Below are 14,182 nucleotides of genomic sequence, written 5' to 3'. Positions count from 1 at the left end.
CTTACTGCTACGGGAGGGGTTGCACTTATGTTCTGGCCCAGCGCAACATGAACTACGTGGTTGTAGCACTCGTCATAATTTATTAATGGTTCAAGATATCGAAACAAGTGTGTGTATTGCCATATGATTAATACTCAAAACTTTTTTTTATCTATTGACATACAGTAGTAACTGCAATTTTTTTTCAGTGGGAAGATGAACTTTTCTACAACATTTAATATCTCATCAAAAAAGAATGTTTTGGCACTGTACACATTAGTATTTACGATATTCTATGTGGGACACACAGCTTTAATCAAAATCTGCTTGTTGTTATGTCACAAGATGTATTTATTTACAACTTATGGAATGCATTATAGCTGCACGTAATGATATTAGCTTGTCAATTACTCTGTACAGCAACACTACTGCAATGGTCTTTATAATGAGGCGTCTGATTACTTCAGTTTCTTTTAAACTGTGACATCAAGTATCATGTGTAATTGCCTGTCACCATCTTCACGATTTCTTCATCTGTACAACCACAACAGCATGCCATTTTCTCAATCATAAACGAAGATGAAAACAGCAACACAAGATCACGGCAGCAAATACACAGATGCTGATCAATGAAGAGCATCTGAGCACCAGGGCTGAAATGCAGCTACTTCGCTGCTTTACCTGACCTTTAAGTGCCTCGAGTATTGACAGGTCCAGAACACACAGAGACCCAAGTGGCTTGCCATGTTAACACGTTGAGATCACAAATGCAGCATTCTAGAGCACTGACAAAAGGACTGAAGGTAGAGGTAAATGCAGCCAGAGCATCGCAGGCCAGGGGATGCATTAACATGTCCAGAACAGTCAAAGGATTAAAGAGTGGAACACTCTACTTCCTTCCAGTAAAATATTGAAGTATAAAATCAGACACACACAGTTTTCAAGCTACTTTGTAACACAAGATTCTCTGTTTTACTGTTCTGACATAAGTCATCTGTTTGATCAAAACAGTTTTCTGTACAAACCAAACAAGTGGCATTTGTTTATGGACAGTTCCAAAAGTAGTTTAAAGAGCATACTGTCACACAATGGAAACCTGCATCCATCTATTCCAGCTGCACACACTGTCCATCTGGAGGAAAATTACTCCCGTGTGAATTTGGTGCTGAAAAAAATTCTGTACGATTATCACATTAATGTGATCGCCATCAAGGGCCTGAAAAACCACCTTTTGCAGTGTGGGCCACTGCAAGATGTGCAGAAAGAGTGTCAATGAGGTTCTAGAAGATACTGACAGGGGTTTGGAGCCATCTCAACTCCAACGCCATGGCCAATTGTGTTAGGTTTCTCGGCTGAGGGACCTACGGAATGAACAGACCAACTGAGGTGGTCCCACTGATTCTTGCCTGGTTTTAAATAGGTGGAGTTTGGTGACAATGGCGGTACTGTAAACTTATCCTGGTGCTCTTTGAAACACACATGTACAATGCAAGCTGTGTTACATGTTGCATTGTCCTGCTAGTAGATGCTATCGTGTCAAGGAAAGACAAATTGCATGTAGGAGTGCACTTGGTGCCCAAGGATAGAGGCATATTCGTATTGATCCATTGTGCCTTCCAAAATGACGAGTTCGCCCAGGGAATGCCACAAAAACCTTCTCGAGAGCATAATGTCCCCTCCTTCAGTCTGGAGCCTTCCAACTATTGTTGCCAAGTGATTGCTTTCAGATGTTTCACGCCATACATAGTGATTGCCTTCTACCCGATGGAGCATAAAATTTGCTTCATCTGAAAAAGCCAGCCAGCTGTGGCCACTCAGTTGATGTCCAGTTGCAGTACTGGTGTGCAAATCCAAACTCTCATCATCGAAGAACAGCAGTGAGCATGTGTGCATGAACCAGGCACTTTCTGGGTAGGCCCATATGAAATGGTCATTGATGAGACACTGTTGGTAGCTCTCTGCTTCATCTGGCCAGTCCATTGCTCAACAGCTGCACATCTATTTGCCTGCATATATCTCCTCAGCTGTTGTTCACCCAAGTCACCTATAGCCTGTGGTGCTTCACAGTTGTTTTGGCATCGGATTTTGGTAACGCCATTTTGCGATGCATGTTATACTCTAACCATTGCACAGGGTGTATACGTGGACAAGGAAAAGAAATTCCCGGGTTTTTCCCAGATACCCCATTTAAAAAATATACTTTTTCCTGGGCGAGAATACAATTTTTCCATGCTAAGTTTTCTGTAGATTTTTCCTTTGGAACTGTAAAACTTATCACTCCTTTGAATGATTAACGTTTTAACACTAGCATAGAACTAAAAGAGAAGTTTTGGAAAGACCTTTGAGGTGCAGCAACATAAATGCTGCAGATTTTAGCATTACGAAAGTATAAATTCGAATTGTACCAAACACAGCATGTTAGTTTCCGGAGCGTTGAAATCGAGATTGCGATGTCCTTTTGTAAGCTAATCATATCTCATGCCACGTGATCTCGCCAGCCGATGACAGCAGATATTCAGAGCATAGGACACGTGATGTAGTCAGGCAATAGCAAGATCACTGTTACGTAGTGCGAACACACAAAGAGGAAAAGTTAATGGTTTACCTTAATATAAATCCCACAGCTACAAGAAAAGTTAAGTTTTCACATATAATATTGGTCTCGAATATTAATAAGCTAAGCTTTCACGTGTAATATTGATCTTTTTTGTGTGTGTTACACTTTAAGACACGTCACACAAATGTGTCAGCAAATTTACAATAATGACATAAGTGTCTGGTCTCCCGGGCTCGAAATTCCTGTACGTGGCTGGTCCTCAAAGCGTTCACTTTTAAACGCTCTGTGATTTAAGAAATTCATCACACTTTCTCACACGTAATGTAATTCATCTTGCGTAAAAATAAATTTACTTTAAAAGTAACGCTTTTCGAACCACAGTTCGCAATACTATCCCGAGACTGTAAGAAATAGATTCGATTTAGCAGCTGCCAGAGAGCGCCAGGAAACAGGCATTATTGCGCGTGCACAGCTGCAGTGGTGTAGGAAGTCTGCATGTATAAAGCACTAAGAGAGCTTACATTACGCCATAAAAGATACAGGACATCAGAGGATATTCCAAAAGCATCGGATTTTCGTGAACCATACTAAAATGCATAATTGGGCTTGAAGTGCACATTGTTTTTTTTTCCAGATCCACAATGAAGCAGGTCCCATCTGATATTAGGCTTTTCAGTGTGGTTTTTGGGCTGTAAATTTTCTGGGAGTACCAGTACAGTACCATCTCATATTTGGTTCTTTATTATGGCATAAGGCCATACACGGCAGAAGATGAAAACGTGCACTTGAAATTCAGCGAACAGTTGGAACTATCCAGTAATGTGGAACGAAACACTTTGTTTCAAATAAATTGATTGCCTCAGTGAAAAGATTAATAAAGCCAAATTTCTCTTTAGCAAACTTACAAAAATAACTTCACTGTTCCACAAGGCGATTAATGCTTAACTGCTAATAATTTGGAAATAAAATCAGAAAACTGGAACTAATAATATATTATTGCCCTCCGTAATTATGTGAATGTATTACAATTCATTTGACAGCTCCGGGCTGCAGAAATCCGTTTTGTTTTAATTTGACGTGGGAGCTGTAAACTAAGAGGAAGTAGTGAAATCACTTGATGCAAACAGGGGTCAGGTGGAAAATAGCCCCCTCCCCACTACAACTCAGAGAACTGTGCACATGCGCGAATGTGGCAGATAGGGCGAGCGAGAAAAAATTTTCTCGTTAGCATCTGGCTGTTTGCTGCCGACACAACTAACAGCCACATTTCAAGTAGCGGGAAGCGGGAGAAGGTCTTGCTTATACGCGAGTCAACTGCGCATGCGGATGAGCCCGCTGGCAACTGCTCAAATGAACCTAATGTAAACAGTTGTGACGTCACGCTCAAAGAAAACAATTTATTGTTACTAAGTATTACATAGTCTTCACCGTAAGGCCTTGACATATATTTGCTGTTTGCAGACGCTTGTGCATGCGTGGTGTTTTGTTGTTGCAAATGGCGCAGTTACTTTGACATTTAAGTTTTATTTTTCCCCCCCCCTCTCGTTTATATTTTATTGCTGCAGTATCATTCTCCAGTAGCAGGATACAGTAACATTCTTTGCTAGAGCAGCAATTCTTACCATTCAAAATTTCAAAAATTTAACTGAAAGCTAAATCAATGAAAAATTCCAGGAACTCCGAAAAATTCCCAGGTTTTTCCCGGTTTTCTCCCGGATGAAAAAATTCCCGAGGTTTTCCCAGTTGTCCCGGGTCGTATACACCCTGTTGCAGCATGTAAACAGTTCAGGGGAATATTAACTATTTTGGAAATATTTCCATTTTTGGACCAAAAACCAATGATCATGCCCTTTTGGAAGTCACATAAAACAATCCGTTTCCACATTAAGACAATGACTGCACCATTTTCCGCGACCCCCACCTCGCTTTGTATACCCTCCTCTGCTACTGCTCCCATTTACCATCTGTGAGTGATTATTGCACACTGACATCTAACATAGACAGTGGCCCCATTAATTTGACTGGGTCATGTAGGTGGTGACTTAAAAATGCTTAGTTTCCTATTGGGTTTACAAAGTGGATTCACAAAATCTCTGGCTCTGGGATAGTTTGGTCAACAAGCAAACACTGTGTACAAATGGTATGACCAGAAAGAAAAAAAAATCTAATTCCAGACAGTCACAATGTAATAAATCCAGCTCTTGTACCATGGGATAAGGTCTTGCTACAGACTCTGCATATAAAACACAGACTGGTTGAACAGTTGATCCAGTGACAGTTTAAAAAGCAAATGTTTCCTAACTTGTCACCAGCTAAAACTGTGGGCTGCATTTTCACAGGGCTTCAGATTTGTTCAATGTTGAATAGTGATGAACTGACACAAAAAATGTCTGACATAAAGAAAAAAAAGAATGGGAAGCCTTTCATGCTTCAGTAACTTGATTTCTTGTGCAGAATCAAAGTGAGACATGTAATGGACAGTTTAAATCCCTCATTGAATGATATAGAACTCTTGGTTGTAGAAAGTTTCTCGAGCTGCACATGCTTCATCCACACCTGGACTTCTTTAGGGAAAACTTGAGAGACTTAAGTGAAGAACATGGAGAGTGCTTTCTCAAAGACATGGAAAGCAGATATAAAGAAAAATGGGACTGTGTTATGATGGATGACCATATTTAGGGACTGGTTTGTAACAAAGAGATGGCTGCCCATAAAAGAATAAGGACAACAAATCTTCACTTCTTATTGAATTTTCAGTTTAGTTGTGATTATGCTGGGGACACCGACAGTTAACATTCTTTTACATGTGTGTGCTGTGCTTACAATGACACTTTTTGAGTTTTCATTAGCAAATTACAGAAGTAATGACACTGAATATACTAAAGTAATGATGCCCAATTATTTCATTATTTTATATACTCTTTACTACTGCAGTGTAAAGAAATCACATACACTAAACCATTGAAACTGCGGCAAAGCAGATGCGATATCTGTGATCAGCACACAGGCAGATTAACTACAAACCACCAAAAAATAAATATAAGCAGAAATTGATAAAATTAGCGTATTTGTGTTATTAGTACTATTATTGTTAACAATGAATAACAACCGTAATCATCTAGAGTAAGATAGTACACGGCTGCTATAAACGATTCGATTCATTTCCAAGTTCTATGCTTTTCAAAGTATTATATGTACAAATGTGACCGACGTGTGAATGGAACTATACACTCACCAAGTTTGCATTGTGCCCACCAGCTGTTGTTATGAGTAGACCATATTGACAAAATGGCAACAAAGCAAGAAAGAGTTCTTGTGCACTGGAATCTGCAAGATGTTTATCTTTTAAAACAGTGTAGCATACACATTCAGAAGGAATTATGGGAAAAAACTGCCATGTAAACAGAAAAGTACCAATCTAGCAAGAAAGTGTATCAGATGCAACTGTGGAGAGGGTGAGGGAGAATTTTGTATGCAGACTGAAACAAACCAACGATCCACACAAGCGACGAACTTTAAATAATGCAGAAAACTGTGTAGAAATATTTTACGATGGCAGTTATATTTCAAACCATACCAACTGCAACTCTTGCAACAATTACAACTGGAATATTATGGGGGGGTACCTCCAATTTTGCATCACAATGGAGGAGGAACTCAAGGATGATCATTTCACCTCCAAGTTGATATTTAGCAACAAAGCGACCTCCCATTTACATGGAAATGTTAATAGCCCAAATGTGACGGTGTGAGACACTGAACATCCTCACAAAAATTGTGGCGCATGAATAAAGTTAACCGAAGTTTAATGTTTTCTGTGCACTGTCACAGATGGAGCTGCACTTGCAACTGATGCTGTTTCCACAACTGACTGCTGATTCCAAGAATTTCATCTTTCAACAAAATGGAGCACCATCCACATTGGAGCATCAATGATCATCACTACCTAAACAATGAACTTCCACATCACTGTTGGGTGTAGTGGTGAAGATGATGTCGCACTACAGCCTTGGCCCTCCAAGTCGTCTGCTCCAACACCTTATGAATTTTTCTTTGTGTATACATTAAGGACTGTGGATACGCTCAGAGTGCTTGAATGCTGCTGTGATGACCACAGATATGGAACAAACTAGACTACTGCTTGGACGTGTGCCTTGAGAGCAGGGCAGCACTCTTAGAACATTTGTAGAGTGCAAAACGTAAACTTGGTGGGTTTACAGTTCTATTCGTGCACCATTTTTGTACAAGTCACACTTTGGAAAACACAGATCCTTTAAAACGAATGAATCATTTATTGCAGCTCTGTACAGTTGGAATTAATTTGTACATTGCATTGAAGTACTAGTACAACTACACTCCTGGAAATTGAAATAAGAACACCGTGAATTCATTGTCCCAGGAAGGGGAAACTTTATTGATACATTCCTGGGGTCAGATACATCACATGATCACACTGACAGAACCACAGGCACATAGACACAGGCAACAGAGCATGCACAATGTCGGCACTAGTACAGTGTATATCCACCTTTCGCAGCAATGCAGGCTGCTATTCTCCCATGGAGACGAGCGTAGAGATGCTGGATGTAGTCCTGTGGAACGGCTTGCCATGCCATTTCCACCTGGCACCTCAGTTGGACCAGCGTTCGTGCTGGACGTGCAGACCGCGTGAGACGACGCTTCATCCAGTCCCAAACATGCTCAATGGGGGACAGATACGGAGATCTTGCTGGCCAGGGTAGTTGACTTACACCTTCTAGAGCACGTTGGGTGGCACGGGATACATGCGGACGTGCATTGTCCTGTTGGAACAGCAAGTTCCCTTGCCGGTCTAGGAATGGTAGAACGATGGGTTCGATGACGGTTTGGATGTACCGTGCACTATTCAGTGTCCCCTCGACGATCACCAGTGGTGTACGGCCAGTGTAGGAGATCGCTCCCCACACCATGATGTCGGGTGTTGGCCCTGTGTGCCTCGGTCGTATGCAGTCCTGATTGTGGCGCTCACCTGCACGGCGCCAAACACGCATACGACCATCATTGGCACCAAGGCAGAAGCGACTCTCATCGCTGAAGACGACACGTCTCCATTCGTCCCTACATTCACGCCTGTCGCGACACCACTGGAGGCGGGCTGCACGATGTTGGGGCGTGAGCGGAAGACGGCCTAACGGTGTGCGGGACCGTAGCCCAGGTTCATGGAGACGGTTGCGAATGGTCCTCGCCGATACCCCAGGAGCAACAGTGTCCCTAATTTGCTGGGAAGTGGCGGTGCGGTCCCCTACGGCACTGCGTAGGATCCTACGGTCTTGGCGTGCATCCGTGCGTCGCTGCGGTCCGGTCCCAGGTCGACGGGCACGGGCACCTTCCGCCGACCACTGGCGACAACATCGATGTACTGTGGAGACCTCACGCCCCACGTGTTGAGCAATTCGGCGGTACGTCCACCCGGCCTCCCGCATGCCCACTATACGCCCTCGCTCAAAGTCCGTCAACTGCACATACGGTTAACGTCCACGCTGTCGCGGCATGCTACCAGTGTTAAAGACTGCGATGGAGCTCCGTATGCCACGGCAAACTGGCTGACACTGACGGCGGCGGTGCACAAATGCTGCGCAGCTAGCGCCATTCGACGGCCAACACCGCGGTTCCTGGTGTGTCCGCTGTGCCGTGCGTGTGATCATTGCTTGTACAGCCCTCTCGCAGTGTCCGGAGCAAGTATGGTGGGTCTGACACACCGGTGTCAATGTGTTCTTTTTTCCATTTCCAGGAGTGTATATGGAGTGGGATTGGGGGGGGGGGGGGATGGAGAGGACAAACTCTTCAAGGAGATTAAGTGATTGAGTACATTATTCTCTGCGCCTTTGTCAGTGTATGACTTCGACATATATTATGCAGATCACCTCCTCCCTCCGTCTGTCTGCTCCTTCCCCCTCTGCCTGTCCATCTCCTCCTGTACAAACTGCCAACCTCATCCTAAGCACTCAATACTGTCCACATTTTGTTGATCTTACAGGTTGATGTAAAGTGACAACTGCGCTTCCTACCCACAAATCATACAATGTATTTAAATGAAATGATTGCCAACATTTGACATGTTTTATTTCACAACTGCAGTTTCAGCTGTAGAGCCATTTTCAAGCGCAAGGTATAAAACAAAAGTTGTAGGGCATAATGTGAAACCATTCGGTAAACAATACAATGATAGGAGCAGTACAAAGTTGCAACCTTGCACTTGAAATTGGCTTTACAGCTGAAATTGCCACAGTGAAATAAATGAATAATAAAAACTTCCAGTCTAATGGTGGCAGTGATTTCATTTAAAAAGTATATTATGACTGTGATCCCCAGCCAGGGAAAAAATCATCATACATGATTTCCACGTTGTAAAGCCTGATGTGTACAACACCGAACATGAGTAAACCAGTATGAAGCATTAGTTACACCACAGTGAATGGAAGTGAACACAAGCAATTCAGCATTCAAAGACAAATCACCAGCATTCATTACCATTCATGAACAAGTGGTTACAAAAGAGAGGACAAGAGAACGAGCTTCGTGTACCAACTCTACTAAGTAGCTTTTTGTTGAAAAAATATTCTCATACAGGTTCAACAGCACTGGTAGTGTGAATGTAAATCTTTGATATTGAGACAGGATTATTTTTCCGGCCGTTTTTGACAAAGAAAGCAAAAAGGGGTAGGAAAATGAGGATGTCGGTACCTGAATTTTTATGTAATTGTGAAATATGTTGAGATAGTGCACATAAACCTGAACTGCAGCTCCAAGCTTCTTTAGGATTACTCCAAAACTTTGCACATACATTGGTTGAGGCTTTTCATTGGTTGCTCATTATACCTGAGAAGGAAATTTAAATGCAGAGCATCATTTACCAAAAATGTGCAATTGGATGATTGATTGGTGCTACAAAATTTCTACCATGCTTTAACAAAATCTTTTTAGGCAACCTGGTAAGAAATATGAGGCACAAAACATGTGCATGAGGACATGTGTATGACGAGGTGTTGATAATGTAGCATTTGAATACACCAAGATTCAGGTTTAGTAGGTCTAGAGGATTTGGGCAATAGGGGAAGGAAACCACTTCCTGCTGATTATGCACGTTTCTTTATGATTTGAGTATCCACAGTAACTGGAAATTGCCCATTTCATATTTTATGTCTAATTCGGGACTAAATATGTGGATTTATTGGGACTCTTACAGGAGCTAATTATTTTACAGCAAAACAAAATTGGTCGTTTGTGATCCGAAAGCCAGCAATCAAAGCCTGCCAAGCATTTATAGGTTACACCAGAAAGACTATTTCAGTGTAAATGGATAGTGAGTACTTGCTACTTATGATGCTCCAGAGATATATATAACAAATCATACAAAACAATCTGCTTATTAGTAACACAATTTTCAACAATGCTGTTGTTTCATTTGAAGACATTACACTGGCACATAATACCAACCAGATGATGAAAAAAAAAAAAAAAAAAAAAAAAAAAAAAAAAAAAAAAAAAAAAAAAAATATGCAGGAAGTTGTTAAAACCCACTGACCGTCATTTACAACCTGATTCATTGAAGAATGAACATGAAAATGGCAGTTTAAATCCTCAGTCACTGTTGCTGCAGCTGTCACAACACGTACAGGAACCAAAGATTTGCAGAGCGATGTAGCTGAAAACACATGTGGTTTTATCGAATTTATGAGCAATTTGTTTGCTGTTTTGAATAGCAGGACAGCAATTTCATCTAATCCATATAGGGATTCATTACTACAACAGTGCCCAGCACAGCGTTTTCCTCTAATTCATGTAGAGGTTCATTACTACAACAATGTCCGCTAGTAATGGCTACAATAGGTCAGACAACACAAATTGTAGAAGTGACAAAATGACAGGTAAAATCACAACACCGCCATGCATTACAGGACTGATAGACTGTTTGTTAATGATATGGCTCAGTTCTTTTTAGAAGAACAATCTGTTCGCGTTAAGTTTTTACTGAACAGCAGGTTGAAGCAAGATGACCTAGAGAATTTATTTCCAGAGTCCCATCAGAAAGATGGCTACTATTGGAACCCAACAGCAAGAACACTAAGGTGTTTGTTCCGAACCAGCACTATTAATTCGCTAACTGACCTTTCAAACTGTGTGAGTGACACTGATAAGACGCTATTACCGAACACATGGGATTTGGAAAAGGCAGATGAACTTCAGCACTTAAACAGCTCTGGAAATGTGGAGATCCGTAACACTCCCTGTTCCTTTGTGGATGATCATGTCAGTACCATCAAGGCTGAAGAATATCCGTCTTCCACTCAGAAAGCCCTTTCTTCTGAACAGTGTTCAGTAGCATATTTTGCTGGCTATTTAGCACATAAATGCATACATAAGTGTGGCCTTTTAAGATGTAAGGAGACACTTACTTGTAGCAAAGAGGTTCAAGAGAAGAGAGAATTATTTATTCTCCACTAAAGTTATGTAACTGGCAATTGTCAAGCAGTATTATTGAGACATCTTTACAGGCATATGAGTCTTATTTTTGTGCAGTTTACTTTAAAGAGAAATATGAAGTGTAGGATCTTAACAACATGAAATCTGGAAGCAGCTGGTTAATGATATATGTGGAGAACACAGACTTTTTATCTTAAATCATGTTGCTAAATGCAAATTATTTTGCAGTTTTGAAACTATGCTCAAAGACAAGTTTTGTAAAACTCTCTCAAAACTTACTTAAAATTATTTATATTGTGTTGAAGAGACAAATAAAAAATCTGGTACACTTTACTAATTGATTCCCTTGTCTTTTCGTAATCACTCTGCCCTATTTAACTTTAAGAAGTGACGTTAAATGTGAGCAAAACAGTATTGTTTGTGAGAGTAGTATGTGTGCTGGCCATATGCTGAAGAGGTTTACAGACTCTCTTAAGGTTAATAGCGTTCTTTAAGACATAGTTCTTCAGTGTATAGGAGAAATGACATTCATTTCCAACTAACTATAATCAGAAGCAAAATATGGTTGTCATTAAGAATGCATGCTAAAATTTCTTAGTAAGGAAACCAAAAACTGTTTCTTAAGCTTCTTTACTGCCTCAGTGTGCATGAAATGTCCATTTAAACTTCAGGTAATTTCCTTACATCCAGTGTGCTAAACAGAGGATTATGTCTGGAGTGTCAGAGCGTTGATACCCTATGATACCCAAGTTTCATTCACCATAGGAACTTCGCCCAAATAATTTGCTTCATTGAGTCTTCTACGTCTGTTATTCATCACTTCAATTTTATTTGATGTACTGAAAAAGTGTGTATTTTATTGCACATGTTCATTTTAGCATCAGGCAGGAGCTGTTGGATGCAAAAACACAGTGAATGGACCAGTGGTGGGTGCCTGTATACTTGGGTCATCCACAACTGTGTAGCACTGAAACTTATGGGTGATAGCTTGTATTCAGAAACTGGAAATTTATTCACGCTGTTGCTAGCATGAATTTATTCATATTGTTGCTAATGTCTGATAAGCAGTACTTTGAACCCAAAACCTGTCAGCTTCTGACAAGTAACTATAGTTTGTTTATAGTTGCATTGGTGCAATGTATGTTCAATATTTGTCACTACATTAACTGATTAAATACAAAAAAACTCAAGAAAAAATAGAAAGCTTTTTAGTGTTACATCTGCATGTGGAGATTTTTTTTACCCCATAATCCACATCAAATAAGCTGCAGAACAGAGAAGGTGGCGAGTTTACAAAATCTGACAATTTATCCAAAAGCTTGTATAGCAATACACCCTGCATTCAAACATTACATCGTGAGATATGTTTATCATCATTACTTTTCATTTATTTATTTATTCTGCATGTAACTGTAAGAAATATCCCTGCAGTAGAAATAAACTTCATTTGTAGAATTACTGGAGCTAACATGTAACAGAGGTCCCAATGCCATGACACCTAGGTCAATGAGTGTCATAGCGTCAAGTGCAACATCTGTTGTCCAATGGAAAAATTATTTATGCAGTACCTGTTCTGCCCTTTTATTCTCGTGTTCGACACACATACTGCACACATCCCCTCTTTGTGTCCACCCCCTCCTGACCCATCTCTCTGTCTGCTCATCCCTCCGCCCACCACATCAACCTGTTCATCTCCTCCATCCAACTGTCTGTTTCTCCATTTCTCTCCCTCTGTCCATCTCTTCCAGCCACTCTCTCCAATCATACTTCCTTCCCCTCCCTATGTCCAACTCTTCCTCCGCACTCTCCATCTCTGCCCATCTCACATCTCCCCCCCCCCCCCCCCATGCTCTCCCTGTAACCCCATCTCTCTCTGCCCATCACCACCTCCTCCCTCCATTTGTCAACCTCATCCTCTCCTCCCCCTCTCTTGCTATCCACCTCCTCTGTTCCCTCACATTATCGATCTCCTGCTCCCATCACTCCATATTCAGCGGTTGCCCCTGCCCCCCTGCCATAACCATTCATTTCCATCAGCTTTCTCTTTCTCAGTGTCACAACGCTCCTCCTCCTGCCCCCTCACACGTATCCAGCCCCTCCTGCTGCCCCCCCCCCCCCCCCCTCTAGTCCTCCTTTCATCTACCACTCTCAACCTTCCCTGCCCCTCCCCTTCTCCTCACAGTACCCATCAACATGTACATCAACTGCGGGGCAATCTTCTACTACTAAGTAAGATTTTTATCCCTCGAGTGTGGGTGCCGCACAAAGCAGGTGGATATGGGTGGCCAATGCTACTACTACATTTAATATGCCTACACACTGGTGGCTGGCAGGCCGATTCCCACACAACACATCTGTCATGCAGGGAAAAGTGTGTGGCAGGGACTGAAAACACACATGTTGGTTTGTATCTAACACTTCTTTTGCAGGCTACAAAACCTCACAGTGCTGATACTTGTGAAGTTTACTCTTTGCATACCAAATTTGGTTGAAATCTATTCAGGGGTTTGGGAGGACACACACACACACACACACACACACACACACACACACACACACAATCACACATACATTGCGCAATGCCAATAACTGATTCAACATTTTGTAATACTTATGTGACCGTCTTGTATAATGTAATAACTAAAACTCTACTGATGGAGCACTAACAAATACTTACCTGTCTCATGCTCTAAGAAGTTCACTATCTTTTTATACATTTTAACAGCCAATGCATATTTGCCAGCTTTAAAATAATTCGTTCCCTTCTCTTTGAAAAATTTTGCTTGTTCAATTTTCTCATCAGCGTCTAGAGACCATGCTTCTTTTGCCTAGGAGTAAAATAAACAACCATTAAAAACCAATTTAGCTCATTTTTCTTCATAATGACAAGAGAGGCAATAAAGTGTACACTTTCATCACTGGCCTCTTCACACCCAGATCTTGGCTGTGAATTGGCACAACTTTGGGTTGCTTTTTATGACACTGCAAAATAAATGTAATAGGAATATGGTTCTTGTATCATTTAACAGGGAAAAGAATGAATGTTACAGGAATATAACCCACAATTTCTGTATAGAATGTTAGGGATCTATAGCATAGGATCTCTGAGTTTCTGCTTAATTTTAGTGATTTCAGTTGCTTCTCAATGCAATCAATATGAATTAGAATAGACCCTTCTTCACC

At 41.2% G+C, this 14,182-nt stretch overlaps 1 protein-coding gene across 3 annotated transcripts in view; it reads right to left on the bottom strand.

Annotated features, from left to right (window-relative positions):
• Nucleotides 1-14,182, bottom strand: part of LOC126412783 (peptidyl-prolyl cis-trans isomerase FKBP4-like) — a 143,953-nt gene that overhangs the window by 62,325 nt on the left and 67,446 nt on the right. For all 3 annotated transcript variants that reach the window (XR_007575341.1, XM_050082553.1, XM_050082554.1), the window contains exon 6: nt 13,677-13,827. Coding sequence is in view for 2 of the 3 variants with exons in the window: in XM_050082553.1 (XP_049938510.1) it covers nt 13,677-13,827 (151 nt within the window). In the remaining variant the exon portion in view is untranslated. The remainder of the gene's footprint in view (nt 1-13,676; nt 13,828-14,182) is intronic.

Source organism: Schistocerca serialis, chromosome 7, assembly GCF_023864345.2.
Source record: "Schistocerca serialis cubense isolate TAMUIC-IGC-003099 chromosome 7, iqSchSeri2.2, whole genome shotgun sequence".
NCBI lineage: Eukaryota > Metazoa > Arthropoda > Insecta > Orthoptera > Acrididae > Schistocerca > Schistocerca serialis.
This window is presented reverse-complemented; position numbering and strand designations above follow the sequence as displayed.